We start from the raw sequence: 26,896 nt of genomic DNA, 5'->3' as shown, positions 1-26,896 counted from the left end.
ACCAAAAGAGATGCAGGCTTTTGAACTGAGTGTTGATAACAGGCTGGATGGTCCAGAGGCAATTTTTGCCCATTTTTGCCAAAACATTTCACATTTCAATTTGTCTCCCCACAGAACAGTTCTCCACTTTAATGCTTCAGTTATTAAAAAACAAACAAACAAACAAACAAACAAACAAACAAACAAAAAATGTTGCCTCACAGAAGACAGAAGCATTTCTGGATTATGCTCACACATGGCTTTTTCATTGCATCATATGGCTTTAAAATACAGTTTGTGGATGGCACGTTGAAGCACGGTGAACTGTGTTCAATCAGTGATTTCTTAAAGTGTTCTTGAGCCAATGCAGTGATTTCCATGACACACATTTTTTTAAATGCAGTGCTGTCTGAAGATCACAGCCATCCAATATTGATTTTGCACAAAGAGAATTCTCCAGATTCTCTGAATCTTGTGAGGAAATTATGTTCTGTAGTGATGAGCTATTTAAACCCTTTGCAATTGACTAAGAAGCTCTGAATCTTTAAGATGCCTGTTTTATATTACTAAACTGTTGCCAACTGACCTAATTATTTGTAAAATAAACCAAAATAAAAAGAACCACTTACTTTTCAGGCCCTTATTGCCCCTTTGTCAACTTTTTTGGGACACGTTGCTGCCATCAAATTAAAAAAAATAAATAAGTACATTTGTTTAGTTGATTATTTCTTAGTTGTAACAATGGTTCTTGTCAATGAATTCTATACTTTTGGAAAGCCTGTTTATTTCCCCTTAAATGGTTCCAGATGTAAGGAGTTTATTTATTTGTAAATAACTATATTTGTGGGTTGAGCAGCAGATCTGAATATGTGCTACATCAGTCAGTTGGCATCTGCTTACGTTGCTTGGGTTGTATTTATTCTTTTAAACTTCATCTTAAGACTCATTTATTTAGACTAGCTTTTAATTAGGTTTTTATCCTGTGAAGAGTGCTATATAAATCAATAAAGTAAAGTAAGCTTCAAGCATGCCACGTTTGACTGATCTGGGTAGGGCCTGTGCCATAGGGCAACTTGAAGTTGAAGAAACCAAGTTGCTGCATTATTTGGAGTGAACTGCACACAGCCAATCGCCATTCTCAAAGGGCTGCCAGGAGGCCTGTCATGACTGCTCTTCATCCTCAGGCCTGTTTGCATTGGTCTTGCAACATGTGCAGTAGAACCTAAACAAGTAGAGGAACGTTATGTTCAGTGATGAGTCCAGATTCTGCCTACGGCAGCTGGATTGTATGGCCAAAGTGTGAGGAAGATGCAAAAAACCCTATGCTGGTTGCTCCCCCAATAAGGTAGCAGCTTTTGATGGAGGCGGTGTGATGGTGTGAGGACACATCTCCTCTACTGGAAAATTATTGGAGGCAATCTTGATACAGAGATATCAAGATAAGATTCTGCAACCAGTGGTAAACCCATATTACCACAATCTGAGAGACTATTGCCAGAATTTGGGAGTGGAGAGAATAGAAGCTGACTTGCAATAAATACTGGTGGAAGAATGGGATATCATCCCACAGCAGTGTGTGACCGAGCTGTTGACCAGCATGAGGAAAGGGGTCTGGCTGTCGTGTCTGTGCATGGTTGTTCCACATGCTACTGAGACCCCTGATTGTTAAATAAATAAATTGTTAAATTGCCAACATGTCTTGTTTCTTAAGACTTAAATCATCCAATCAAATAAACCTTTTACGGACTTTTTTCAGTTTTAGTCCTTTTAGACATCAGTACTGCTTTGATGTTGTAGCTCATATCCATTTAAATCTTATTTAATCAATAGACACTTTACAGTTAAGCTGGGAGACACATCATCCTGACATACTGCACTCTCAGGTGGAGTCCTTCAGGGGTCCATTCTTGGCCCACTCATTTTTTAAACTTAAATACCTCCTCTAAAGGCCTTACTTGACTAGGTAGCACTTCATAATAATGTCACACTATTAAGCATTAGTAAGGTAAGGTATTAGCTAATTATCATATCATTAGCATATTATAATTACTCCTCCTTAGTGTGTCATTTATAAATACAGATACCCCAGCTTCCCAGAATGCCTGAATTTCTTTAAATGAAAACCGCACACATCATAATCATACCAATAATGACTTAAACAGGGCTTCAACTATAGAAACAGTAGAAGAGTACTGCATCACTGCACACACCATCTTCAAGACACAACCCAACAAGTTAACTGTGCATACACTAACTGCTTGCATAAACAGTGTTTTCACAGACAAAGTGTGTGCAATAGTAACTAAAACTTACAGTGTGTACAAATGCATCTGCATGATTATTTATTTCATGTTTGGCTCGTGGCTCAAAGCTTCATTCTCTGGTATTTATAGCCCAGTTTAGCACACTGTGTCTTTAAAAAGTTGTACTGTTAAAATGACTCAGACTGCATTCTTTGGGTAAGAAGATACACATAAATCTGATTTTTATGAAAAGGGAACTTAATGAGCAGAAATCATGAGTTGTACACCCCTGGGTATGTTTATTTTGGCATTTGAGTGAGTTTGATTATTAATACATTTCAAAAATTGGCATGTAGTTTCCTGTGAGCAAAGCAGACGTGAGATTGTGTGCTGTAAGTTGTAGATGTGTAAACATGTAAAGTAATTATTTTTGAAAATCTGTTTTTCCATGGCTTATGATATAGATGGCTTGACTGAAAAGTCATTAGTCTGTGACTGTCCTGGATACTCCGAAATTCTGACTCGCACTCCCCATTCATGCAAAATGAGTTGAAACTGGTGACTGAGCCAATACAGTCATCAGAAAAGAATTTACTGAGGTCACAGAGCCAAGTTCTTGTGTAATTTGGCACAGATAAGACGAAGAAGTAACATTGTCTAATTACTTGTGGCCACAGTTCGATCTAATGCATGAATAAATGTTTGACTTTCTGTATTCTTTACAGAAACGTAACATCTATATTTATTGTTAATGTGTGGTTTTATTCAAACTGTCAATCACTTTGTTACTGTGTGTTTTTAAAAAGTGCTATACAAACCAAAGTTATGATTATTATTGTTACCATTATTATTAAAGTGGTGAGGTAAAAGGACTGGACTGCATATGAATGAAAAAGCAGACAAAACCCCCCAAAAACTTTGAAGACCTTCAGAAAACTACTTCAGAGATGCTGACAAGTGGATTTTGTCATCTTTGAACAAAGAGCAGTGGTTAACCAGTTTTATAAGCAACTACAACCTGCTGCATGAAAGTTGTAACTATTCTAATAGATTTTTTAAAACATTTTTGTTGTTGAATTATTCCTTAAAATAACATCAAATTTAGAGACTAAAACAGCCGCTTAGTCGACAGCATAGGTTAAGAATGTTTTTTTTTTCTTATGGAGGAGGGGAGAAAGAAAAAAAACACAAACACACACACATACATACTACCAGTCAAAAGTTTGGACACCTTCTCATTTAATGTTTTTTCTTTATTTTTCCAACTTTCTACATACATCCAGAAGACATCAAATATATGAATCAAGATATATGGAAATGTGTAGCAAAGACAAATTTGATAAATAACGTGCTACAAACCCTTGGCCATCTCTCAATGAGCTTCATGTTATTGTCACCTGAAATGGTTTTCACTTCACAGGTGTGCCTTGTCGGAGTTCATTTGTGGAATTTCTTGCCTTCTTGGAGACCTGTGCTTTGGTCTGATGAGTCCAAATTTGAGATCTTTGCTTCCACCCACCGTGTCTTTGTGCTTGAACGGATGGTCTCTACATGTATGGTTGCCAGCGTGAAGCATGGAGGAGGAGGTGTGATGGTGTAAGGGTGCTTTGCTGGTGACACTGTTGGGGATGCACCACTACATCCTGCGGTTTGCAATGCACTTGATGATTTTCATCTGTGGAAACCCATTCCATGAAGCTCTCTACGCGCTGTTCTTGAGTTAATCGGAAGGCCACATGAAGTTTGGATGACTGATTGTGGAAAGTTGGCGACCTCTGTGCACTATGTGTCTCAGCATTCCCTGACCCCACTCTGTAATTTTAGATGGCCTACCACTTCATGCTTGATGTTCCCAATCACTTCTACTTTGTTATAATACTACTAACAGTGTGGAATATTTAGTTGTGAGGAAATTCCATGACTGGACCTGTTGCACAGGTGGCATCCTATCACAGTATCATGCTGGAATTCACTGAGCTCCTGGGAGTGATCCAGTCTTTCAAAAAGAATAGATGTATCTCACTTTCTTTATTTTTTTTTCCAACTTTGTTTTGTTGATTTCAACCATGACATACAAAGTTAGCAACAGCAAAGTCAATTTTGATTTCAGAACAATCGTATGTCCATCACACCCTCCAACCCCCCATCCCAAATTCTCCCTCTTCCAGGTCCACACTAGACAAGACACCGCGAAGATCCAGTCTCCGCACATAAAAATATCTAAGCCACATCATCCAGTCACACACCCATACACATACCGCACACACAAAAGAAAATGAGTAACAAGCATAACAAAAACAAAAAAAACAAAAAAACAAACTTTATAATGTTGCCTCGCTCAGTTCACTTCAGTCTCAGGAAGTAAAGTAGTGGTGTCAACCAATAAGAGAAATGATTTCCAGGTTTTGTTAAATTTCCTAATAGAACCTTTTACTGAGAATCTAAGTTTTTCTAAGTTAAAGAGTACTTCCCTCACCCAATGGTCATCAGTTGGGGGGTGGGGAAGCTTCCACGTCAACAGAATAAGCCTCCGAGCCAGTAGAGTGGTAAAGGCTAAGGCCTGTTTGATGGGGCCGGATAAGTTTAAATTGGGGGGAATGCCAAAAATTGCGGAGAGTGGGTTAGGAGGTACAGTCTGGCCATATGCTTGACTAAGTGTGTCGAATATATCCCTCCAAAATGCACTCAGTTTAGAACAAGACCAAAACGTAGACATGGTTTGCAGGTGATAGTCCACATCTGTTACAGGCATCACTAATGGTTCCATAGATTTTAGATAATTTTGCGTTTGTATAATGTACTTTATAGAACACCTTGCAGTAAATCAAAGCATGACGGGCACAAATTGAGGACGAGTGAATCAATTTCAAAGCAGAATCCCACTGCTGTTCTGGCAGGGTTGTCTGTAACTCTTCCTCCCATCTCAGCTTAGTAGGAGAAATAGATTTGGAAACGAATGTATCTAGTATTTTATACAAGGCTGATATAAGTCTGTTTTCGTGAGGGTTCGTCTGCAGGATGATATCCAGATTTTTTTCTGGAGGCCGATTGGGAAAATCAGGGAACTGCTTTTTTACAAAATCTCTAGCCTGAAGATAACGAAAAAATTGGAATTAGGCAGGTCGTATTTAGATGATAGGTCAGAAAAGGATAGAAAGGTGTCATGACTGTACAAGTCCTTAACAGTCCTAAGTCCTTTATCTTTCCAAATTCTAAAGGCCGCAGCAGTGTTTGAAGGTACAAAATTGCAAATCTTTAGTAAAGGTGTTAGCAAAGACGGCCCAAGTAGCCCAAAGTATTTTCTGAACTGTTGCCAATAGTTACCGTTTCCTTAGCTATTGGATTCTCCCCAACAAGGGTTGGAGAGAAGGGGAGTGGTGAGCTGAACAGTGATGGGAATAACGGCGTTACTAACGGAGTTACTTTTTTCAGTAACGAGTAATCTAACTAATTACTATTCCTATCGTTACAACGCCGTTACAGTTACTAAGAAGAAAACGCGGTCCGTTACTATTTTTCAACAAACAGACGGTTGAAGCTGTGTTCAGCTTACTGCATCTTATATCCAGTGTTGGGTAAGTTACTTTAAATTAGTAACTTAGTTACATTACTAGTTACTTCTATCAAAAGTAACTCAGTTACTTCAAGTTACTCGTTACTTTCAGAGTAACTAGTTACTAGGGAAAGTAACTTTGGTTTTACTCAGAATTCTCTTGTTAATGTGTTGCTTCCGTAACTGGATACCCAGCAAGATTGCCAGTCTTCTAGCTTGCTTACTTGCCACAAGTGCACTGTGCCACCTACCAATAGAAAGGAAAAAAATAATGTGCATATTTCCACGAGAGAAATCCCACGCCTGGACCGTCGTTGACCGCCGCATGATTCTAGCCTGCTTTTTACATCCAACACAAAAACTGCAGTCGTGGTGCTTTCGATTGTACTCAGAACTCGGAAATTCTGCCTTCTGAATAGGAAGATGTAGAGAACACCAGACTGCAGATGAGCTGCTTACAGGGCTGGACTGGGACAAAAAAAAATCGTCCCGGGGAATTTGACTAGAGACCGGCCCACCATTATAGGAAAAATCATAAAGCCTTCCTTTGAATGAAAACAAACGCTGTTGTGACAGTGATGTACACTGTTCTGATGGTATATATGCATTAATCTATCAATCGTTTGTTGTAAGACTCAGATAATTATTTTTTTTTAAAAGCGAGACATTTTAAATGAGAATAAGAAAGAAAAGTATTTCCTTGTGCCCCCCTCTCCCTGTTAATGCCCTACCTGCCCCCCTGGCAACACTTTGCTAGACCCGCCCCTGCACAGTTACCAGCTGTCAGCTAAGTAAAAAAAGGATCCTGGTGTTATTTGTCTCTCAGAAACAGTTCATAACTTCCCTTCAACTCATTCATGTCACCTAAAAGGTAAACCTGTTTCTCCATCACCTGTTCAGCCCTGATGATTCAGTAAGGACATCTCCTGGTTTCATCTTCATGTTTCCCTCTCACCACATATCCAAACCGACATCATGACCAGCAGCTTTACAGCTGTGGCTCCAGCAAACATCAGCTGATAGTAGAAATTAATATTAAATAAATTCTAACAACAGCTGATCAAGCTTAAACGTGCTGCTGCTGTTTAGCGCGACATCCGCTGGTTTCCTCTTTCTGGCGCAAAGTAGGCGATAAACAAACACGAGAGAAAAGCCGATCAGCTGATCATTGATCAGTTTCATGATTGAAGTAGAAACAGGAGAGGGAGGGGGAGAGAATGAGAGAAGACGAGGCAGCTGTGCAGCGTAAACACAGAATAACTCCAGCTTTGTGTCTTTTTCATTGTAGCTGAAGTCCGGGACAAAATGTTCCTTTTCACCTCAATACGAAACCCGTAATATTTTCTCTTAATACGAGACGATTCTGTTTTTTACGGGACGGTTGGCAACTCTAATAATTAACCTTATGAACAAAATAACGTTCAACATCAGTAACATAGCACCACCCAGCTGTATAGAAACTCCGTCATGCTAGCTAGCACGCAGTACGAAAAAGTCAGCATAATGAAAATAAACTCCACCTAAACTTGGTTTATATCTGACCCAGATAGACTGCAGGTCATAACTTCTTACCTGAAGTTCAGTTCACCTGATACTCGGACCGGCGGCTGCTTCGGGTCTCTCCTCTTGCCTCCCTTTCCCTCATCCATCTGCTGGCCTCCACCACTTGCTAATGTTATTGTGGAAGCTCCGCGATAGCCACCACACGAAGTAACGAATAACGAGCCTATTTAAATCCCAGTAACGAGTAACGCGTTCCTGGTTTTGGCATAATAACTAGTTACCGTGCTCGTTACCACAATAATAACGTAGTTACTGTAACGCGTTACTTAATAACGCGTTAGTCCCAACACTGCTTATATCAGTTGCACGGAAGTAGCTGACTACGTAAGTAATCTGGACGCTACAGCTTTAAGCAGCTGCGCGCGCTCCCGCGGACGGTAATCACGATCACTGTCTAGCACAACACCTGGAGCTAAGGGGGCAAAACAATCGCATGAGTGCTGCTGTTTGACTGAGGAAGAATAAAGTAGTCGTGGTAAGCCAATCACATGACCACTTAAAGACAAAGCAACAAACAAAAAAACTGGAAGTTTTGGGAGTGACGGAGAGAGAGAGAGAGTTAGAGAGACAGCAGAAAAAGAGAGAGAGCGAGTTTTGAGACGTGAGAGATTTGTGACGTTTAGCGTGTTTGGAGTGTGTAGTTGATGTGTTGTCTTGTGTAGTAAGTGTGTAGTGTTGTGGATAGTTTTGTGTCGTGTGTCAGAACAATGAGGCGACTGTTGTCTCCAGGTAGAAACAGGAGTGATACACCTGCTGCTGTCAGACCTGCAGGTATCAGGCTGTGATGTTCTCCTTTATAGTGGACAGAAATTATTGTTTTGGAGTGGCACAAATAATTTGTGTGACATCTTATTGAATGCAGAACAGCTGATTGTTCTGTAAATAGTTTGAAATTGTTATTTAAAAAAATCAAGGTAAAAGGTAGATGGATGCAAATAACTTTGTTGTTTGCAAAACTTGTGCATAGGATTTTAAAATTGACAATTTATATTTGCATTTAAAGTTATGAAATATGATTCATTAAACATGTTTGTGGTTGTTACAGTAAAAAATATATATTTTTCTACTCTGATTTTATGTTTTTTGTCTGATTTTAGATCAATTGTGTTAATATGGTATGTCAAAATGAAAACGGAACTGTAAATTCAGACACGTGAGGTTGTGCTGAAAAGAATGATGCCAAACAAGGCAAAGTAAATAGTTTTTAAAGGTAAAATGTGGAGGGAAAATCAAAAGTAGTTAAAAATGGCCAATTATACCCTGGACCCCAGAGGGTTAAATGTTTTTTTTTTTTTTTTTAAAGTAACGCAATAGTTACTTTTCAAGTAATTAATTACTTTTAGAATATTGTAACTCAGTTACTAACTCAGTTACTTTTTTGAAGAAGTAACTAGTAACTACAATTAATTACTTTTTCAAAGTAACTTGCCCAACACTGGAGCTGAGTATTGATGACAGCTATGCTGCTTCCATTCGTACCCAGGCCGGTACGGGGAGGTCATTGTGAACCCAATGTAAGAGTTTTTGTATGTTAGCTGCCCAATAGTAGTGTCTAAAATTGGGCAGACAAAGACCACCGTCATTGAATAGATTTACAAACTCTAGCTTGTTTCCCACCCCATATGAAATGTGACAGAATCTTTTCTAACTTATCGAAGAATGCTTTAGTAAAAAGAATAGGGACATGTTGAAAAAGATACAAGAATTTGGGGAGGACATTCATCTTTATCAGATTAACTCTTCCTGCCACTGACAATGGTAGTGAAGTCCAATGGTCACAGTCTTTCCCAACGTTTTCTAATAGGGATAGAAAATTCTCCCTCATCATTTTAGGTATAGAAGAAGAAATAAAAACCCACAGATATCCAAATCTGGTTTCTGTCCACTTAAAGCAGGGATCCCAATCCCAGTCCATGAGGGCCGGTGTCCCTGCAGGTTTTAGATGTGTCCTTGAACCAACACATCTGATTTAAATGGCTAAATTAGCTCCTCAACATGTCCTGAAGTTCTCCAGAGGCCTGGTAACAAACTAATCATGTGATTCAGGTGTGTTAACCCAAGGTGAGATCTAAAACCTGCAGGACAGCGGCCCTCGAGGACTGGAGTTTGAGACCCCTGCCATATATTATAGCTGCCAATGGACAGATGCAAGGTTATCGATGGTTACAACCTTGTGCAGTAAAGAGGATGTTGTATTACAAGATACAATAAGCCAGCTGATCGAGTAGTTTCACTAACTCATCTACACAAGACATTTTGTATCGCAGCCATGGGAGCTGACTTGAACTGACAACTTCAATCTCCATGTTTCAACTTTATTGTCAAAATAATTTAGAGTTAAATCTTGTAATTATGACTTTATTCTCAAAATCAGCAATAAATGGAGGCACAGTTGCACATTGATGATTTTTGATGGCTGCAGTCTCATTGTTTTATATTTCAACTTTCCCTCGTATATTGTCTTTAAAGTCTGATGGATGATTATAAAGAAATTAAAGTTTTCCCCACATGCAGCTGAAACAGTCATGCCTTGAAAACATGCTTTCTTCTCACATTCATCCAGGCTGCTAAATTCTTCTGCGCTGTGGTGCTTTGTAGTTTCTTTACCTTTTTGTCATTTCGCTTAAACGTCCTGTCTATTTTTTAATTAAAGCAGACTTCAGCACTTCATTCTTTGTGATTGTAAATGCTTAAATAAAACAATTTGAAGAAACAGGTGTGACTCTCCTTTTCAACAATTTTAAGTACACATATATTTGTAAATTGTATACATATGTACACAGCCTTCTGCTGCTTACATTCTTTCTATTTCATCTGTAGATATTTTGAACATCTTATATCTCTATTGTATTTCTTCTATTGTACCCATTGTAGTTCTTTATAGTTGTTTCTATTGCTTTTAAATAATCATTTATCTTATTTATGCATTTTAAGTGGATTTTTTCACAGCAAAGGAAGAATGCCATTGCACATGGAAACAAATATCTTTACTCTGCATATGACAATAAAACTTTGATACACTAAATTATGTTTTTTTTTTCTTACCTCATTTAAAAGGTTTTTTCCCCCCTCTTTTTTTCCCTTGCCCCTCCTCTCCTTCGGGCAAAGCAGGCACACCTTTCCCTCCGTGGTCCTCCAGCGTTTCTTACCTTCTTGTCGCTGCTTTGAGCCTCGTTGTCTGGCTGTGAACTCTCACCCCAGCTGCTTGGGAAATGTCATACAGGCAGAGGCCCGTGCTGCAGTAGGGGGGCGTAATAGGAGGAAAAAATAACATTTTCACTGCTCTCACTGCATCTTTTTTTATTCGCGTCTCTGAGGTGCAAGTGCCACATCCCCGCTACCAACACCACCAGCAGCAGCAGCAGCCGCCGATAACTAACCGCAGTCTCAATGCTCACCTCGCATTAGGACTGATATTTAAAAAAAAAAAAGAAAAGAAAAGAAAAAAAATCCGTGCCAGACATGTGAGTAGCAAACCATCGCTTGTCGCTCTCCACTTACCCGTTGACTGCTGTGCGCTCTCGCTATTGTATCCTCACACCAACGAGAACAGATGGTCATTGAACTGTGTCGTTGTGCTTTTGGTGTCACTGTGCTGTTTTCGTGGCTGCACGATCGCGTTTGCGGGGCAGACGGCAGCCTCGCTGGCGGCTTGTTTTGGGCTCTGCGTCGGCTTGGCTAATTGAGCAACGAGGCTGTGATTTTTCGGCTGTAAATAGCTCAGTGGGAGGGAGACCCATTCATTCAGTGGCCGTGTGATAAGTGTGTGTGATGTAGCTATTAGCTCTTTAGCCCGCTTGCACTCATTTCCCCCCCCCCCCCCCCTTCCAAGGTAGCCGTGGATTTGGTGTGGAGGCAAAACCAGCCTGGTGTTTCCAGTCAGATGCGGAGGCCCAGGTTAGAGCGCACATAATGCGGCGGTGTTGATGTGAAATGTGTTTGTGGCCCCTCTGAGGAGCACAAACTGAGCTGGAACCACAAAGCTGATGCAGATGCGTGCACGGGGAAGCAGGGGATCATGCAGGAGGTCTCGTTATTCGCTTGTGATCTGGGATGTACTTCAGTGCAAGGAACTCCCTGTACTTTTTTTGACTGACTGTAGTATTCTTAAATGTTCTGCGGGGTTTGTTTGGATTATTGCAACGATTCATTGGTGTACTTACTTCCTTTAAACGCCCCCCCTTTTTTCTTTAAATCCCAAACTTTCACACTGGCATTACCGGAGCTGTCTATTTCCTCAATTAAGCTCTGCATTTGATTGGATGCTTTGGTACTAGAAAGATGGCATGATGAGTAGAAATATAACTGCAAGATACTGTGTTGCATTCTTAGGCTATAATTTGACTAATTAGGGTATTTACTCCATTATATATCTAGAAACACTACTGACATCCAGCCATTACACCGTCATCTCTAAACAGTCATGTTTTTTTTAATAACCTTAAAAATAAATAGTCTTATTGCAGTTTTTGGTCCTCAAAGATTATAAAATAGCTACATGAAGTTCTGAATTTGTTGCTTTTTGTAATTAAATTTGTCAGCATGTAGTTGAAAGGTGATGGGAAACGTGTGGAGGAGGAGATGACATGCAACAGGTTCAGAGTTTTAAAACTCTGGGATGTTCACAATGACCAAACTCATGCTTTCCATATGGTTGAAGACAAGGTTCCTGCAATGATTTCCAACTCTTCTACTCCTCCGTCCCTCATGGTTTCAGGGGGAAGAACATTAATCCTCTTTGGAAGATGTCAATCCAGCAGACTAACTGGCTTGTGATGCCGATGCCCAGCAGAAGATCCTGGGACTGAGACGCGGATCCCTTTACACTGATGGCCTGGACTGAGTAAGAACAAACATTCAGTGTTTATTTATTTATTTTTATATGAGCGCTGTGTGTGATAGTGTTTGCTTCATCCGTGACAGGTTTCAGCTGGCCTGCTGAAGCTATGGGGAGCTGTTGGAGCTGTCTATACAGAGACCCCATCCGAGACAACCATCTCACCAAATTTAAGGTCAGGAATCCCCCAAAAATCTTGTATATGTTTTTTTTTTTTCCTCCTTACATAACGACTGTCCATTTAAGCTGTAGCAAACTGACGTGCCTTCCCCTTCACTTCACGTCATGCTGTTTCCGCCTCTGCTAGGTCACCAATGTAGACGATGAGGGCAACGAGCTGGGCTCTGGGATCATGGAGCTCACCCAAACTGAGCTCATTCTTCACACACGTAAGAGGGACGCCATCCGGTGGCCATATCTCTGCCTGCGACGTTATGGCTATGACTCCAACCTGTTTTCTTTTGAGAGCGGCCGCCGCTGTCAGACCGGGCAGGGTGAGTAACATTTTCTCTGATTTTCTGCTTTGGTTACACGCCTGTAGAGTCGCTGTGGGAGTTGTTGTTGTTGTTTTGCACGTCTTTTTGTACTAACCTAGGTTGTCCTTGTAGTATCGTTAGGTGTGGGCCACTTTGGGTAATTTGAAAGGATTCAAATGTAAGTCATGCAGTCTGCTCCAATTCATTGAACACTCATCAAAGGATGACTGTGTGTGTGTGTGTGTGGTGGGGGGTGTTTGTGAAATTAAATACAACTTTTACTTTTATTTTAAAGGCAGTCAGAGGTGAAGCTGTGTGCTTACATTTGTGGAGAGCAGATTACTGTGTTCAAGAATTACAGTTTGAGCTTCAGGTGAAAAACAAAGCGGGCAGTTTTGACTTTTTCTCCTTGGCTCTGGACAAGAGCTGTGATGATCTGCGACACAGGACCTGAAATGGGACATAAACTGTTAACCGACGGCTATCCGTCGATGTCCACCCGACAGGAAGAAAATGTCAGTCTTTTGAAGCAAGTGATGGATGAAGTGACCGAAATTAATCCAGAAGTGAAACTGGTATTTTTGCATTGCACCACAAATCATGTGGTGTCATGTAAGTCGGTGCTAAAAATTAACTGTAGTTGATGTAGCTAAAATAATTAACTTGGTCGGACTTTGGCTTCACTGCTGGCCGAGCACTTCAAGTCCCAGCTGGATTTTTTTTTATTCTCCTCTCAAAGAGGAGAAGTTTACCCACATGATGAAACATGCTGTTGGCTCTCTTTGGATCTACCTTCATATGTGAACAAACATTCTCAGTGAGGAAGTTAAACAAATCCATATACAGAACCTCTCTGTGGCCATTTCCACCTGAGGCACTGAACCTGACTTTAATGCAGTTGTTCAAGCCCCAAAACAAACCAGACTTCTCTCAGTGATCGAGAAAAAAGGAACTGACCACCTCTGTAATATGGCCGATGTCTCTTTCAAGTAAGAAGAAGAGATCTTTGTACGTCCTAAAAGTTTTGTCATTGTGCTCTGTTTTTTTTTTTTTTTTTTTTAAATAGGAATCTTTGCATTCAAGTGTTCTCGGGCAGAAGAGATCTTTAATCTGCTCCAGGAGCTGATGCAGTGCAACAGCATCAACGTGGTGGAAGAGTCGATGATGATGAGTCGCAGCGGTCACACACCAGAGATGGACATGTCTCGCACACCACAGACACCCAACAGTGAGTCACACAACACCAAACGCACACAAACAAAAGGATGCACTTTGAGACTAATTGCAGATGTTAGATGCAGTAATGCGTCGCTAAATTTAGCAGAACTTGTACAAAAAAGGCTTTGCAACTTTATTTTGGAGTGTTTTTCTTAAGCTGATGAACTATTTTCCCACACACTTTCTCAGAGTGATGAGTCTATCACCATCTTTACTTCTGAATGACTCAGCCTCTTTAGGAAACTCTTTTTATACAAAGTCATGCTACCGAGCTGTTGCCAGTTAACCTATTAAATGGTTTCTTTGAGTCTTTGGTTGCCACTGTTTAAACAGTTCCTGGCATCAAAATGAGATGATACGGCTGCCTGATAAGTTAAATGCCTAATCAATGTGTGAGAAATGGAGGTTTCCATGTCACATTCTTCTAAATGACATGCTTGAAATGCTTGAAATGCTTAATCTTGAACTCATAATTTAAGAAAAGTTGGCAGTTTCTGGAGAAAAACAAAATAGCCTTTTTTCCCCATTAGTTTTATGAGAAGCTTTTCAGGTTATGAAGTTTGCCCCAGTTTTATCATATTTGTTTACAGTCTCTGCTACTTTAGTGAGAGGCAGGTAGCCTGTCCAGGACCTAATAGCAAAGTGGAACGCTTACTGAGGAGCCTTTAGGTTAAAAAGCCCAAGATTTCCATTCAAAATCAGTGAACACCAAAACAGAGCTGGAAGAGAGTCAGTGTTGAGCAGTCATGTTGCTCATTAACGGTTGCATGTGTTAAAGAAGACAACAGTTTGGCAACAGGTTCACTATTTGAAGGTAAAATTGTTTGTACTGCCCCCAAGTGGTGACAACATCAATTTCTTCAGGTTTAACCAACAAATGAGTAGTGACATCTCATCTCATTTAACAATCTAAAGCGTAACACAGCCAGAAAGACTTGCTTTCATTATTACATTTACATTACTGTATCAGGAAAATACACTACCATGTCAGCTAACTGAACCTCTGTAAATGCACTTCAAGCATTCCTTCAAGCACTTCAAATGGTCCTAAAAATGGATATCACTGTTATCCTCTTTGGCTGGAGGATGAAACAACAAAAAAAGAAACATGAAAAATCAAAACATTGTCATGTTTTATTTTTGATTGTGAAAGTGCTGCTGGTCTTAAAAGGTTTGCTTTGGTGGAGGTAAAGTTCCTTCTTCTTTGGTGATTTATTATTCTTGTTGATATAATCCCTTTTTAATGTTTTTTTTTATGTATCCACTGATTTACTGCAAAAAGGATTTTAAATAACACTTTAACATTTAATACTTTACGTGACAGCCTCACCTGATTTTTTTCTTTTTTTTTTCTTTACCTGTACCAGCTCCAGCATTTCCTATCCAGGCTTTTCCCAATGGATACCCCGGTTATCCAATCAGAGGAGATTCCTCTCAACCATCGATTGCTGATGATCATGGACATAGCCTCATGGGTTTGGAAGACCAGGTGAGACCTCTCAGTGCGCTTTTAACTGGGCTTTAGCTGAGCTGTTTCCCAATGTGACAAAGTCTTTATTTTCTCTTACAGACCCACACCTATGTAAATACTGTGAGCATGGAGGGGGATCTTTCCATGCGTCATTGTGTGCACTCTCTACCTGAGGTACGGCCTAGCACTTTTCCTGAAACAACACGGGGAGCCATGCCTGTAGGGGGCCAAGGAAATCCGCAGTCCAACCTGCGGTGCTGTCCCCTCGAGGAGCATAAAGATCCTCAGGTGTTCCTACAGACGTCCTCGCAAGAGGTCAAATTCATGCTGGGTCCCACTCCAGCGCAACGGCATCTGCTGGAGAGAGAGAGGGAGAGGCACGGGCACAATCCTCACAACCTTCAGCCAGTAGAGGGCGCAGCAAGCTCAGAGACGGAAGGAGACGAGCCCTCTATGCACCTGTGCAACTCTCACTCCTACCACCATTTCCATCATCACATGCACCGGCACCTGGGCCATGAGCACCAGGAGGGCTGCCAGAGTGGCGAGCTCACGTACGAGAATATCAACGGCCTGCGAAGCGGCCGTAAGCAGCGTCTGAGTCCCAGCAGCGTGTCGCAATCCGTAGGTTCAAGCAGCAGTAGCAGCACCGGGGACAGTCATTCTCACTCCCTCTTACACGGTCACGGGCCGACATCCCTACCCCCGCAGGGGTACTCCTGTGAGAGGGGCATGGGTGGAGCTCATCGTCGGACAGCTCTGCTTAACTACGAGAACTTACCCTCTCTGCCGCCGGTGTGGGAGTACAGCGCTCTCCAGCGGGATGATGAGCAGGAAGAGGAAGACGATGACCAGGATGATGAGGAATATGAAGAAGAAGAGGAAGATTTTGATGAGTACGAATTCTCAGAAGGCCCCGGGACACCCAATGGTTACCATCAAGACGGCCGGGGCATACACAGAGACGCCCTGCAGAACTATGTCAACACAGAGCAGGTCCAGCCTCCCCGGCTTCGACACGCCTGCCCCCCGCATCCACGGCCGTGTCACCCAGACAGAGGGGGGCGAATATTTAGCTTTGATTTCCGCAGACGATCGAGGTCAGGGGTTGGAGGTTGTGAGCACAGCCACATGCCTCCTTCGCGGCAGCTGAATTACATCCAGGTGGACCTGGAAGGAGAGCCTCCCTGCCAAGCCCTCAGCAGCGGGGGTGCCCAGACCCAGCCACAGCACCAGCGCCTACCACCCAAAAAATGTGGTCCGCAGGCACCCCGGCGCAGCGAATGCTACGCAGTCATTGACCTAAAGAAGACCGCTGCCATGTCCAACCTGCAGAAAGCTCTGCCCAGGGATGATGGGACTTCCAGAAAGACTCGCCACAACAGCACAGACCTGCCTCTGTAAATGGTGTTCGAACTGAAAAGGAGCAATGAAGACAGATGAAGGCTTATCCTCATCTTAGCACACTGGACCCTTCACTGTCATCCATCCATTCAACTGTCGGGCTGATCAGTACAGTACAGGTACCTAATTAGAAACTTACTGAAACCTAACTGTGCATATACAAGCAAAAGAGAAATCTCTGAGGAGAATTTGCCATTTTATTTTGTGTTGTCAGATATTTGGTGTAAAGCTCTCTGGAGAAATCTGCATTTTTTTGTTGCAGATGATTGCTGGATATTTGAATATTATTATATCTAACCATAAAGTCACATATGTGTATGTAAAATATATGTATATATGACTTTTGGCTTAGTTTGGCCGAGAGTTTAGCAGAGAGTTATACGTAGAAGCAGTCGTTGCCATAATGTTTTAGTGCAAATTTTTTAAAACCATCTACACTCTACACTCATAAATGTTGTTGCTCCTATCATATAGTTTGCCAAACACTTTGAGTGTCAGAGTTATGATCCTCATCCCCGAAATTATGTTGTTAGCATGAAGGATGGTAATGGTTCCTCCCAGATACTGGTCAATGTTCATACCTCATCAAAAGCACTTAAATCTAATGTTGTGGCTAGTAGAAGAGACCATTATTTGTTACTGTATGCCTATAGAGCATTTTGCACACAATCCTATGGAATTGTATTTCATCTTTTTTTTTTTTTTTTTTTCCTTTTTTAAGGAGTTATTTAGTTCAGTCCTAGCTTAAAAAAAAGAGATGGCTTAAACAAATCGAAGAGAATGTGATATTTGAAGAAATATACTAAACTAAATGATGGTAAAAGTAGCACACATGCATTAAATGAGCTTTAGCTCCCTCCTGTCAACATGCAGCAATTGAAAAAGTAGCATATCAACTTTGATCACACCTCCTGTTTATCATCTCAAACCTGCAGGAGGTTCACGCTTGTCACGTTGCACTTTTGACCCTGGGCCGCTGAAACGCTCTTTATCACCACTCCCGTGCCACTGGAGCCACAGGTTGTGTCCTTTTACCAAAAACAGGGGTTCAGATATTTCCCGGAGATAATAATGTAGATAGTTTATTTAAATGTTCTTGACAGAGACGCTGATAACCTCAAATCGTGGCATTAAGCTATAACCTCACACAAAATGTTGTCAGTTATCAGGTACGGATATTCTGTTTGAAAAGGGTTGTCGCAAAATCATCCACTGAAGATTTTTGTGAAAGAAATTGTCAACCAATTATCAGATATTTATTTATTTATTTATTTATTTCAGTTTAATTTATTCTCTCTCTCTCTTTTTTTGTTTTGTTTTGTTTTCCACGTGACGACCAGCGTTTTGTAGTCCAGTTGGTAATATGGAGACCAAAGTTTCACCTCAGATTACCACTGGACACTGATGTATTACTGTTATAACTGTGCTTAATTATATTTTAAACAAAAGAAAGACTGTATTTATATTTTAAGTGCCAAAACTTAATTGCAAACTGTACGATGAATAAAATCAAATGTGCCATTTGGGTTGGTAGAAATCTATAGGACAGAAAGGCATAAGAGGAGAACAGTCAGAAGACAAAAAGAAAATCCTGCTTTTTAAGGATAACACAAGCTAAAATAATAAAATCTGCACATTCCACCTCATCCACATCGACAGCCATTTCGAAGGGGCATATAAGAATGGTAATCTTGTGGTCTGATAATCACTGTTAGGGTGGTTTTTATGCTGCTACTTGTACATACTGACAGTAGCCCATGTAAGCTACATGAAAAAAAATGTGATGTCAGATCCTTATCATATCGTTGATAGAAGTAGCATTGTTGTGTTCTCCTGAGATTTTTTTGTTTTCTCAGAGCTGTAGAAATGTCACGTACCATTTAATTGAATGTTTTATTTGACCAATATTTCATGTAATCGAGATTGTTTTCTGATTAACTAACTGTCTGGTATGGGGAGAGTTAATGGAAGCACACGGATCTCTCTTTCTTTGTTCTTCTTCTTTTTTTTTTTTTAAAAAAAAATGAGCGTTCACATCAGGGTGATGTTTTCAGCCTATAAAGGAAGGCCAGATGTTCTATGTTTACACATGTGCGGGCCTTCAGATGCAGATGTATTGTGGCATTAAGCTGAAGTTGGTCTTTTTTTTTTTCTTTTTTTTTTTTCACGCATTTTTCTAAGCATTTTGATTAAATGAGACAAAAATTTATTTTTTAACATCTGTGCATGAATTGAAGTATTCAAGCTGAGTGGAAACAACCTTTTAAAATGTGTTAAGAATAAACAGAGCCCAACCAATTTATTGGTGTGCAGATGTTATCGGACGATATTAGCTGTTTGCTGATATATTAGTGTTAGGGTTTATAATTTTCGATAAATAAAAATTAAAAAGGTAGAGAAGAGACAAAAAAAAACACCCTTCAACCATGCTGTTGATGTTGCATGGTTTGTCCAACAGAGGGCACTCTACAGCAACAAAACAACCAGCTGATCCAAACAGAGTTGGCCAGAGTGTAAAGTCATAAATAAATAACAAGGAAAAAAAAATGCTGGGTAATTCTTTTTGTTTAATGTGCCTGAAAGAGAGAAAACAAAACAAATGTTTATATTGCAGTATTGGATATTAGTATCTTAAAAATTTGTAAGGACTCTTATGTGCTTACGTGAAGCTGAAACCTAAAACCTAAATTCTTCTGTTCCCTGAAACTATATATTATCATATTTCAATTCACACTTCAGATATTTTCCTCAAATAGAAAAACAAAACAGAAATAAGAATTTGTGTGAACCATTATAGATGTAAAATTTTGAATTATTGCTCAAATATTGTTGTACTACTGTTACTTTCAAGATAAAGTAGTAAATGTTCAGATTTTCTAAAATTTGATAATATGTAACCAGCAAGTTTTTTTTTTTATAAAAATATTTTTGCCCTAATTACTTATTAAAATCTTCAGATAATTAGTTAAAAGATGGCTACCAATATAAAAAATCTGCTACTAATGTTTTATTTTAAGTGATCAAAAGGATTTTACAACAACAAATGTTATCTATCATTTTTTTAACAATCCATTTAAAACTACAAACATTAAACCTGAAACTGTGAAACTCTCAAATGATTGACAAAGCAGTTAATCAGCTTTTATTGTAGTAAAATAAGTGTAACTTAGCTTGCTAACTTTACATAAAAGTTGCTTGTTGTTTTTGATTTTGTTCTTTGACAAAAAAACACGTTAACTCTCCTATTTATAAAAAAAGACCAACTTGTAGCTGCCATTTTTGCTAGATTTGTGAGGACATTGTTGCGATACATCAGAGGGATGTTTACATTTTTTGCAATAATATGTAATTCGTTGTTTTGCCAATCCAAATTGGACCAATATTTGAAGATTATTGAAATGTATAGTCTAAAGAAGTGTGGTCTTAATGTATTTAATCATGTTTGTCTATGAATCTTATTATTTGAGATACAATGTTCATTTTTCAGCCTCAGAGTGAATTTAACTTTAAAAAGAAAAATGTTTTCTTGACTGTCAGTTAGCTCAACATGAACAGTGCCATATATTATGTTACCATTGCCAATACTTCAGAGTTTATTGCATTACATTTTTCAAAGCTGTGGTGATGTATCATAAACGACTCCGTAAGTCAATCATCCATTTTCTCAGAATAATGTTACGTGTGGTTTTATAGGTGTTATAAAATTCTGCACCATTACCGTGATTGCCACTGTTTATTGATTAATAATCAATGACGTTTAAGTAATTGTTTTTCAAATCATTCAGCTTCAAAGTACCGATCTTATCTCATCGCTGCTGAGGTCAAACGAACTCGGGGGGCCATAAGATAACGGCACCCACCTCATTACTCACTGTGATTGGCCTGGTGCCGATGCTATCTCAAGCATTTACTTTTCATAAACTTTAGTATTTATGCCTAAGGCATGATTCACACAGGTGTCTATGAGGTTGTCAGTGTGGTGTGGTTGTTTCTGCTTGTGCAATCTGCAGGGCAAGTGGCAACGAGTCCTCCCATTAGGTTCCCCAAAACAGCATTTATTTGAAGGGGTTGTTTTAAAATAAAAGTCAAAATAAAAATAATATATATTCTTTGTGTTTACTGTGAAAGCGTAATTGCATACCTTATCCATTAAAAAATAAAAATAAAATCTTGTTGTGCCTTGCATTTTCAAGCTGAAGAAATATCTTTACTGCCATTGATTGCAGCATCCTGATGGAGAAAAGAAAGTCAGCACCTCTTGAAGGTTTGGAGACTGAAAGAAAATAGCCTTTTAGTCTTTTGTGTTGTACTTTGTAGTCAATCCTGATGGTCAATCACTGTATTTTTTTTCCCCTCTTTATTTTTCTTAAATGAAGTTTGTTAAAAGAGAAGTTTGGCATTTTCGTAAAAATGAATATTTGCTTTCTTACTAAGAGTTAGATTGATGCCACAGACACTCATGTGATGTGAAAGCTGTAGACATAGGTTTGTGAAGCCCTGGTTTGAAGCCTCAATTTTAGCATGTCATCTGCTGCCATGATGGGTTTTTTTATTTGGCACATTTTGAACAGAGGGTGACATGCTAATTTATCAGCTAACGCTGGCAATCTTGGGTAACTTGGAGAGCACATTGGTGTTAAGTAACATAACACTAAAATACTAAAAGAAAATTCTTTAAAAATGGAATTTCATTTTTTTTTTTTTTTAAATACTATTTTACTGTTTAATTATTTGAAATAGCAAAGGGGAAGGCTAGTAGACAGCTAATGCTAGCAGCCACTTGTGTTGGTAGGCTAACTACCTTTTAAAATGCTGTTATAAAAATATTCATAACTCACCACTTTAGAGTTGTTATGAAGTGATAAATTGATTAATTAATTTTTTATTTATTTTTTAATTTGCACGGTTTAAAAATGCTTATTTAACCTGAATGACTTGGCAGTTCAGCAGCTTTATATGTGTTAAAACGATAAGGTTTATCATGGTCCCACCTAGCTTAGCTCAACTTGACTTAGAGACTGAAAAGCATCCTATCTTTATTTGCAGGCGCTCTGCTTGTCAAAGTCCTGCTCAGCTGATTTTGTGTTTTTTTTTTTTAAAGCCAAATGAATATAAAAATGGACGTTCAGGAGCAAAGAGGAGTACTGTCAGTGAAGTTAAGCTATCTAGAATGACTACTGTACATAAGAAGCATACTGTGGTAGTATTATGAATCGTTTCTGACAAAATGTTTAAGTTTGAAACACGTGGCTAAAATGTCTATTTTTAATCTTTTCTGAAGGTGTCATTATAGTTGAAGAAAAGAGACATACGCTTGATTAATTTCTCTGAGACTTCTCGGAGAAATCCAGTTTGCCAGCTCAAGTTTGGGTATTAAAATGTGAATTCACATTATTAACAGCATTGTTTCTAAAGTTTTTTTTATTTTAATTTGATTGATTATTTTATTTGTTAAGCACTGTAGTTAAAATAGAAATTGCCGAGGCTCAGAGGTGTTGCTTGGCAGATTCCACTACCTTTAGACTTAAAGAGGGCAGCTGCTTCAAGTAGCTGACAATCTTCACGCTGAACTAGCAGTCTGCAAGCGGCAGCTTTATATTTACTGTAAAGACATGAGATTGGTGGTGTTCTCATCCAACTCTTGAAGGCAGATAAAGCATTTTTCCTAAAAATGTGGGACCATTCTTTTAAGTTGTTGAAATTGAATCTGAATATTTCAGAGTTTTTATTTGAGACGGACAGTGATTTGTAAAAGTCTGAGCAGTGAAAAAGCCAAACTCAGTATGACTGGAAAGGTGTGAATCATGACTAGTGTGTTGTGCAGCATGCATTGTCGATTATAAGTAAGGATTATTGTCTTTGTCATCTAACCGTCAGGTGACGCTGACGTCAGCGTCTGATTTCCCATCAGCTGCAGCTTCTGTAGGTATAGCTGAATGAGGAAATAAAACATCTTTTGTGTTGTTTGTTTTTTTTTTTGGGGGGGGGGTTGTATATGAATCATGTGTTGGGTTTAAAGAATACAGTGGGAACCGAAAGGCCAGCAGTTATACATCACATCGTCTTCATCAGTGCTTTCCATAAATAATCATAAAAATGGCATATTGTAAAACCTCAACTTCTCGTTCATGCTACAAGATCTTTGTCAAAATACTGAAAAGCATCAGAAAACTGTAATATCATATTATTATTATTATTATTGTGTATTTTTATTTTTATTTTAAATCTGGTTTGTTTTTGTCCAGGTGTAATTGCCACCGGGGGTGATGTACATGTACGGGTCTGAGCTGTACATTTTTTTGTGACTGATTTGTGTATTTACATACAGTTTGGGCTAACTTTGTGACTATTATATGAATTTATGAATTGAATGAGTGCCAAATATGCTTGAGCATGACAAAATCTGGGACCTGCAAGGAGCTGCAGGCACTCTGACTCATCAGAGTGATGCCTGAGTGACTCACTGCTGTTGTAGACTCTCCTTGAGTTTTGAATGCACAGCTGAAGGTTTAATCATGCTTAATATTTTTTATGAAAATGAGGTGGGGGGGGACTTCTTTATGTTTTGGTCTCAGTTTGAAAAACTTTCTTCAGATATTTGTTGTACGTTTCTGTGTCCAATCATGGCTTATTAATGAGTATACAGTGATGGTCTTATCATGCTGCCATTAGAGGTGACTATAAAAAGCTTCATTTGTTGAACTGTCAAAAAAGTCATTTTGGGTCATTTTCATTCTTAAATCATTCCACACAGAGACACGTTGTATGTTATCTAAACTCCTCTTCATCCCAAAAACAAGGTGAGCCTGACATCTGGTGAATTTTACCCTGAATTTTATCAAATATAGAGTGTGGATTTGTCCAAAATGTAAAAGTAAATGTAATTCTAATAATAAAATGAAGCTATGGAAAAAAACAAACAAACAAAAAAAACTCCGCTGTGCACTAAATGGTGTCAGTTTTTTCTTCATGTCGACATATCAATAACAAAGCTTTTTCCCCTCCAGGATCACGTGCCTCATTGTTCTTACATTATGGCATTTACTGATTTTTTTTTTTTTTTTTTTTTTACAATCAGAGTTTAAGAATTAAAGAAAAGAAAAGTGGGGAAGATGTGATTAACGTCATAAGAAACCTGATAACTTTAAGAAGAGAAAAGCTTTGTTCCACAAGCATGTGAAACTGTCCTTATGAAATGCCTGTAATACAATACCCAAAGCGCTGCATTGAAGATCATTCATCCTCAGGCACGGAAGTTAAGAGGTGAGCTGATAGGAATGCCTTTACTCAACAGAGATGAGTGATGTTAAATGTATGAAGGCCATCTCAAGCAGAACGAGTAGCTCAATGTCCTGCACCTGCACAAGAGGATTTATTTACTCTTCAAATTGTGGATTAACCAACAATGAAATAGTGATTTTTATTCCAGATTTATTTTTGCAGCTCAATATTAACATCTTTTAAGCACGTCTCTCTCTGTGCTGGTAATTATATGTACAGAGAACGTGGTTCATGTGAGCATTAGATTTACACCAAAATGTAAATATATTCCTTAAATGGGAGAAGCCTTGTGTTCATATAATTGTCTGGTTATTCTATCAGAAAGTAACAAAGCACCACTTTACTGGGAGGCTCGGTGGCTTTAGCTAAAGTGATTAATAAGAGAACATCAGTAGATGTACAATGGCCTTTCACTGTGTCTTGAAACTCATGCTGCTGTTTGTTGCTTGGGTGTCTGATTTCTATGTGAGCATAGAACCTGAAATACCAGAAATGTAATTGGCTATCTGTGATTTAACTAGAAACACTTGAGCTCGTCATTGAGCAACAGCCAGAGGGATTGTTTCACATGCATTCGAACCTGCAAGCAGCAACTGTGCATTTAAAGGTTGAAGACAAAGTTTGGTGGATTTATACATGAGTTACTGCATACCAGCCATACACACACTCATTTTTAGCAGCAGGGGAATTTCACACCTCACAGTGTGCACCTGTCTTCCATTGTATGAAAATAGCAGTCACAATCCCCCACTCAAATCCTAAATGCAGTGCTCTGGTGACGATTTATTATTTGCCATAGTAAATGAGCTCTGCACTTGTTGGATTAAAACAACATTTTTTGCCCCCTTGGTGGTCCTCCTTGGGTCCTCGTACTCTGGGCCCTCTGGATGTCTGGGACCTGGATCTCTTCCATACCTGCTTCATGCCCTGGGGGACGGGGCTATGGCTCCCCACGCTCCCTAGCAGATCGTTACATGGAGAAACCTTTTGAATACAAGCGTGCTGGTCCACACAGGTGTGCACAGACACAAACTACACCTTTCTTGGCTGCTACCTCAAAGCACATTGTGCCCTGTCGATCTTCCGTACTGCACAGTAACATGTAATATTTAGTATCTACTTTTATCTCTCCTGTTAGCTAGTTTATTGTGATGGTGTTGTATTTATTATGTTGCTCTTTTTTTGTTTGTTTTTCTTTTTTTCTTCCCCCCTTTCTCACCATCTCTTCCCCCCTCTATTTTTTTTCTCTTCCTCTTTCTTTCATTCTTTCTCCCTGTCCTATCCCCCAGTCATGTCTGTCCCGTCTGTAACAACCGAAAATCAAATCAAATAAATACATAATTATAATAAAGGTCAATCAAATGGACCAATATGGCAAGGCCATGATAATCCAGTTGGTAAAGTAAATCTGCTTGGCATCTTTCTTGGCCTTCAGACAACAATTCTGATGGCTAAACTGTCCTGTTTGGACAGGCAAAAAAAAACAAAAAACACTTTCAGTCTTCATCTTCACGTGCATCTCAGCATGCAACTAGTTAGCCCACTTTTGCAGTAGATTCATAGGTATCCATCACTCCTGTGGTAGCTTTTGCTATGACTTGCTCCTTCTGTTCCTGTCAGTTGTGCCAGAAAAAAATGGAACAAATTAACTGACTGTTGAATGACACAGAAAGATAAGCAAAATGTGCTTAAACTGACCTCAATTTTATAGACTGTCTTTAAGCATGTCATCAACTACAGCAATGTAAAGGGCAAATTTTAAATGATCTGTTGACAGACTAACTATAAGTAGCTGAAAACTGCACCAATTACAGCACTGTTACTGGTATTTCAGCTGCAAGAAATTTATGGTTATGTAGACCATAAATGGACATTGCATTCTTAGTAAAAGCAATAATGTGAACATAAACCTGTATCTAGTATATTAAAAATGTGACACATTTGTGCTGTAAATACAGCTGAATTCCTCATTTAACATTTATAATCCCTAACCTCCCCATATCTCGAGTAAATGATTTACTATGAAGAAAGTTAAACATATATAAGAAGTGTAGATGACTCTTTTGATGTAAAATAACTAACCTGTGTTTATGAGATAAGAGCTGCTTCCTTCTTGTTTAAAGCCTTAGGGCTTAAAAGGGTTACCATTTCCTATAGAAGTAATACAGTCATCAAAAACATTTCATTCAGTCCTTTCATTCAGTTGCTTGAAGAACCACTGTTAGCAGCAATAACTTGAAGTAATTTTCTGTATGACTTCATCAGTCTTTCATATCATTGGGGAGGAATTTTGGCTAGTTGTTTTTAGAGCATAGCTGCAGTTCATTGAGACTGGAGGCCATGCATTTATTCACAGCTCACGTAAAGGCCTACTGATATCTGGACTACAGCAGCACATCCCTCCACCACCGTGCTTGACAGCTGGTTTGTCTGTGCTGATATGGTGTTTGGTTTTCACTTAACACGGTGCTGTGCATTATGGCTATACTTGTTCTGTCTTTTTCTAATGTGATGGACTGTACTAAGTTGCAGTTCTTGTTTCAGCTCCTTCTGTGATGTTTGCATGGTCTGACCCCTGAGTAAAATTTGCTTGGAACATCTGTCCCAGGGAAGACTGGCAGCTCTCTCACATGTTTCCCTGTTGTTTTCACTGTAGAATGATGGACTTCACATTTTTGGAAATGGCCTTATATGTCTAACCAGATTGGTGGGCAGCAGCAATTGTTTCTCTAAGATTATTGTTGATGTCTTTCCTCCTTGGGATTGTGTTAACACACACCTGAATCCTCCAGGCCAACAAACTGCCAGAGCTTCTGCTTTTATAGAGGCGCTCACTCTTGATGATGATCGTTTAATCAACTGGATTTGATT

General features: G+C 39.3%; 1 protein-coding gene across 1 annotated transcript; it reads left to right on the top strand.

The window, feature by feature from the left end:
• Positions 1-10,465: 10,465 nt before the first annotated feature.
• Positions 10,466-18,750, top strand: frs3 (fibroblast growth factor receptor substrate 3). The gene is made up of 7 exons (XM_084928632.1): positions 10,466-10,802; positions 12,056-12,181; positions 12,262-12,350; positions 12,483-12,669; positions 13,718-13,879; positions 15,237-15,358; positions 15,440-18,750. Exons 3-7 carry the CDS (start codon positions 12,285-12,287, stop codon positions 16,742-16,744), a joined length of 1,842 nt encoding a protein of 613 aa, XP_084784758.1. The 5' UTR covers positions 10,466-10,802; positions 12,056-12,181; positions 12,262-12,284; the 3' UTR covers positions 16,745-18,750.
• Positions 18,751-26,896: the final 8,146 nt, after the last annotated feature.

Source organism: Perissodus microlepis, chromosome 5 (genome assembly GCF_051167445.1).
Source record: "Perissodus microlepis isolate ML-2025 ecotype Zambia chromosome 5, ASM5116744v1, whole genome shotgun sequence".
Classification (NCBI taxonomy): domain Eukaryota; kingdom Metazoa; phylum Chordata; class Actinopteri; order Cichliformes; family Cichlidae; genus Perissodus; species Perissodus microlepis.
Note: the sequence above shows the minus strand (reverse complement) of the source record. Positions and strands in the feature narration are given on the sequence as shown.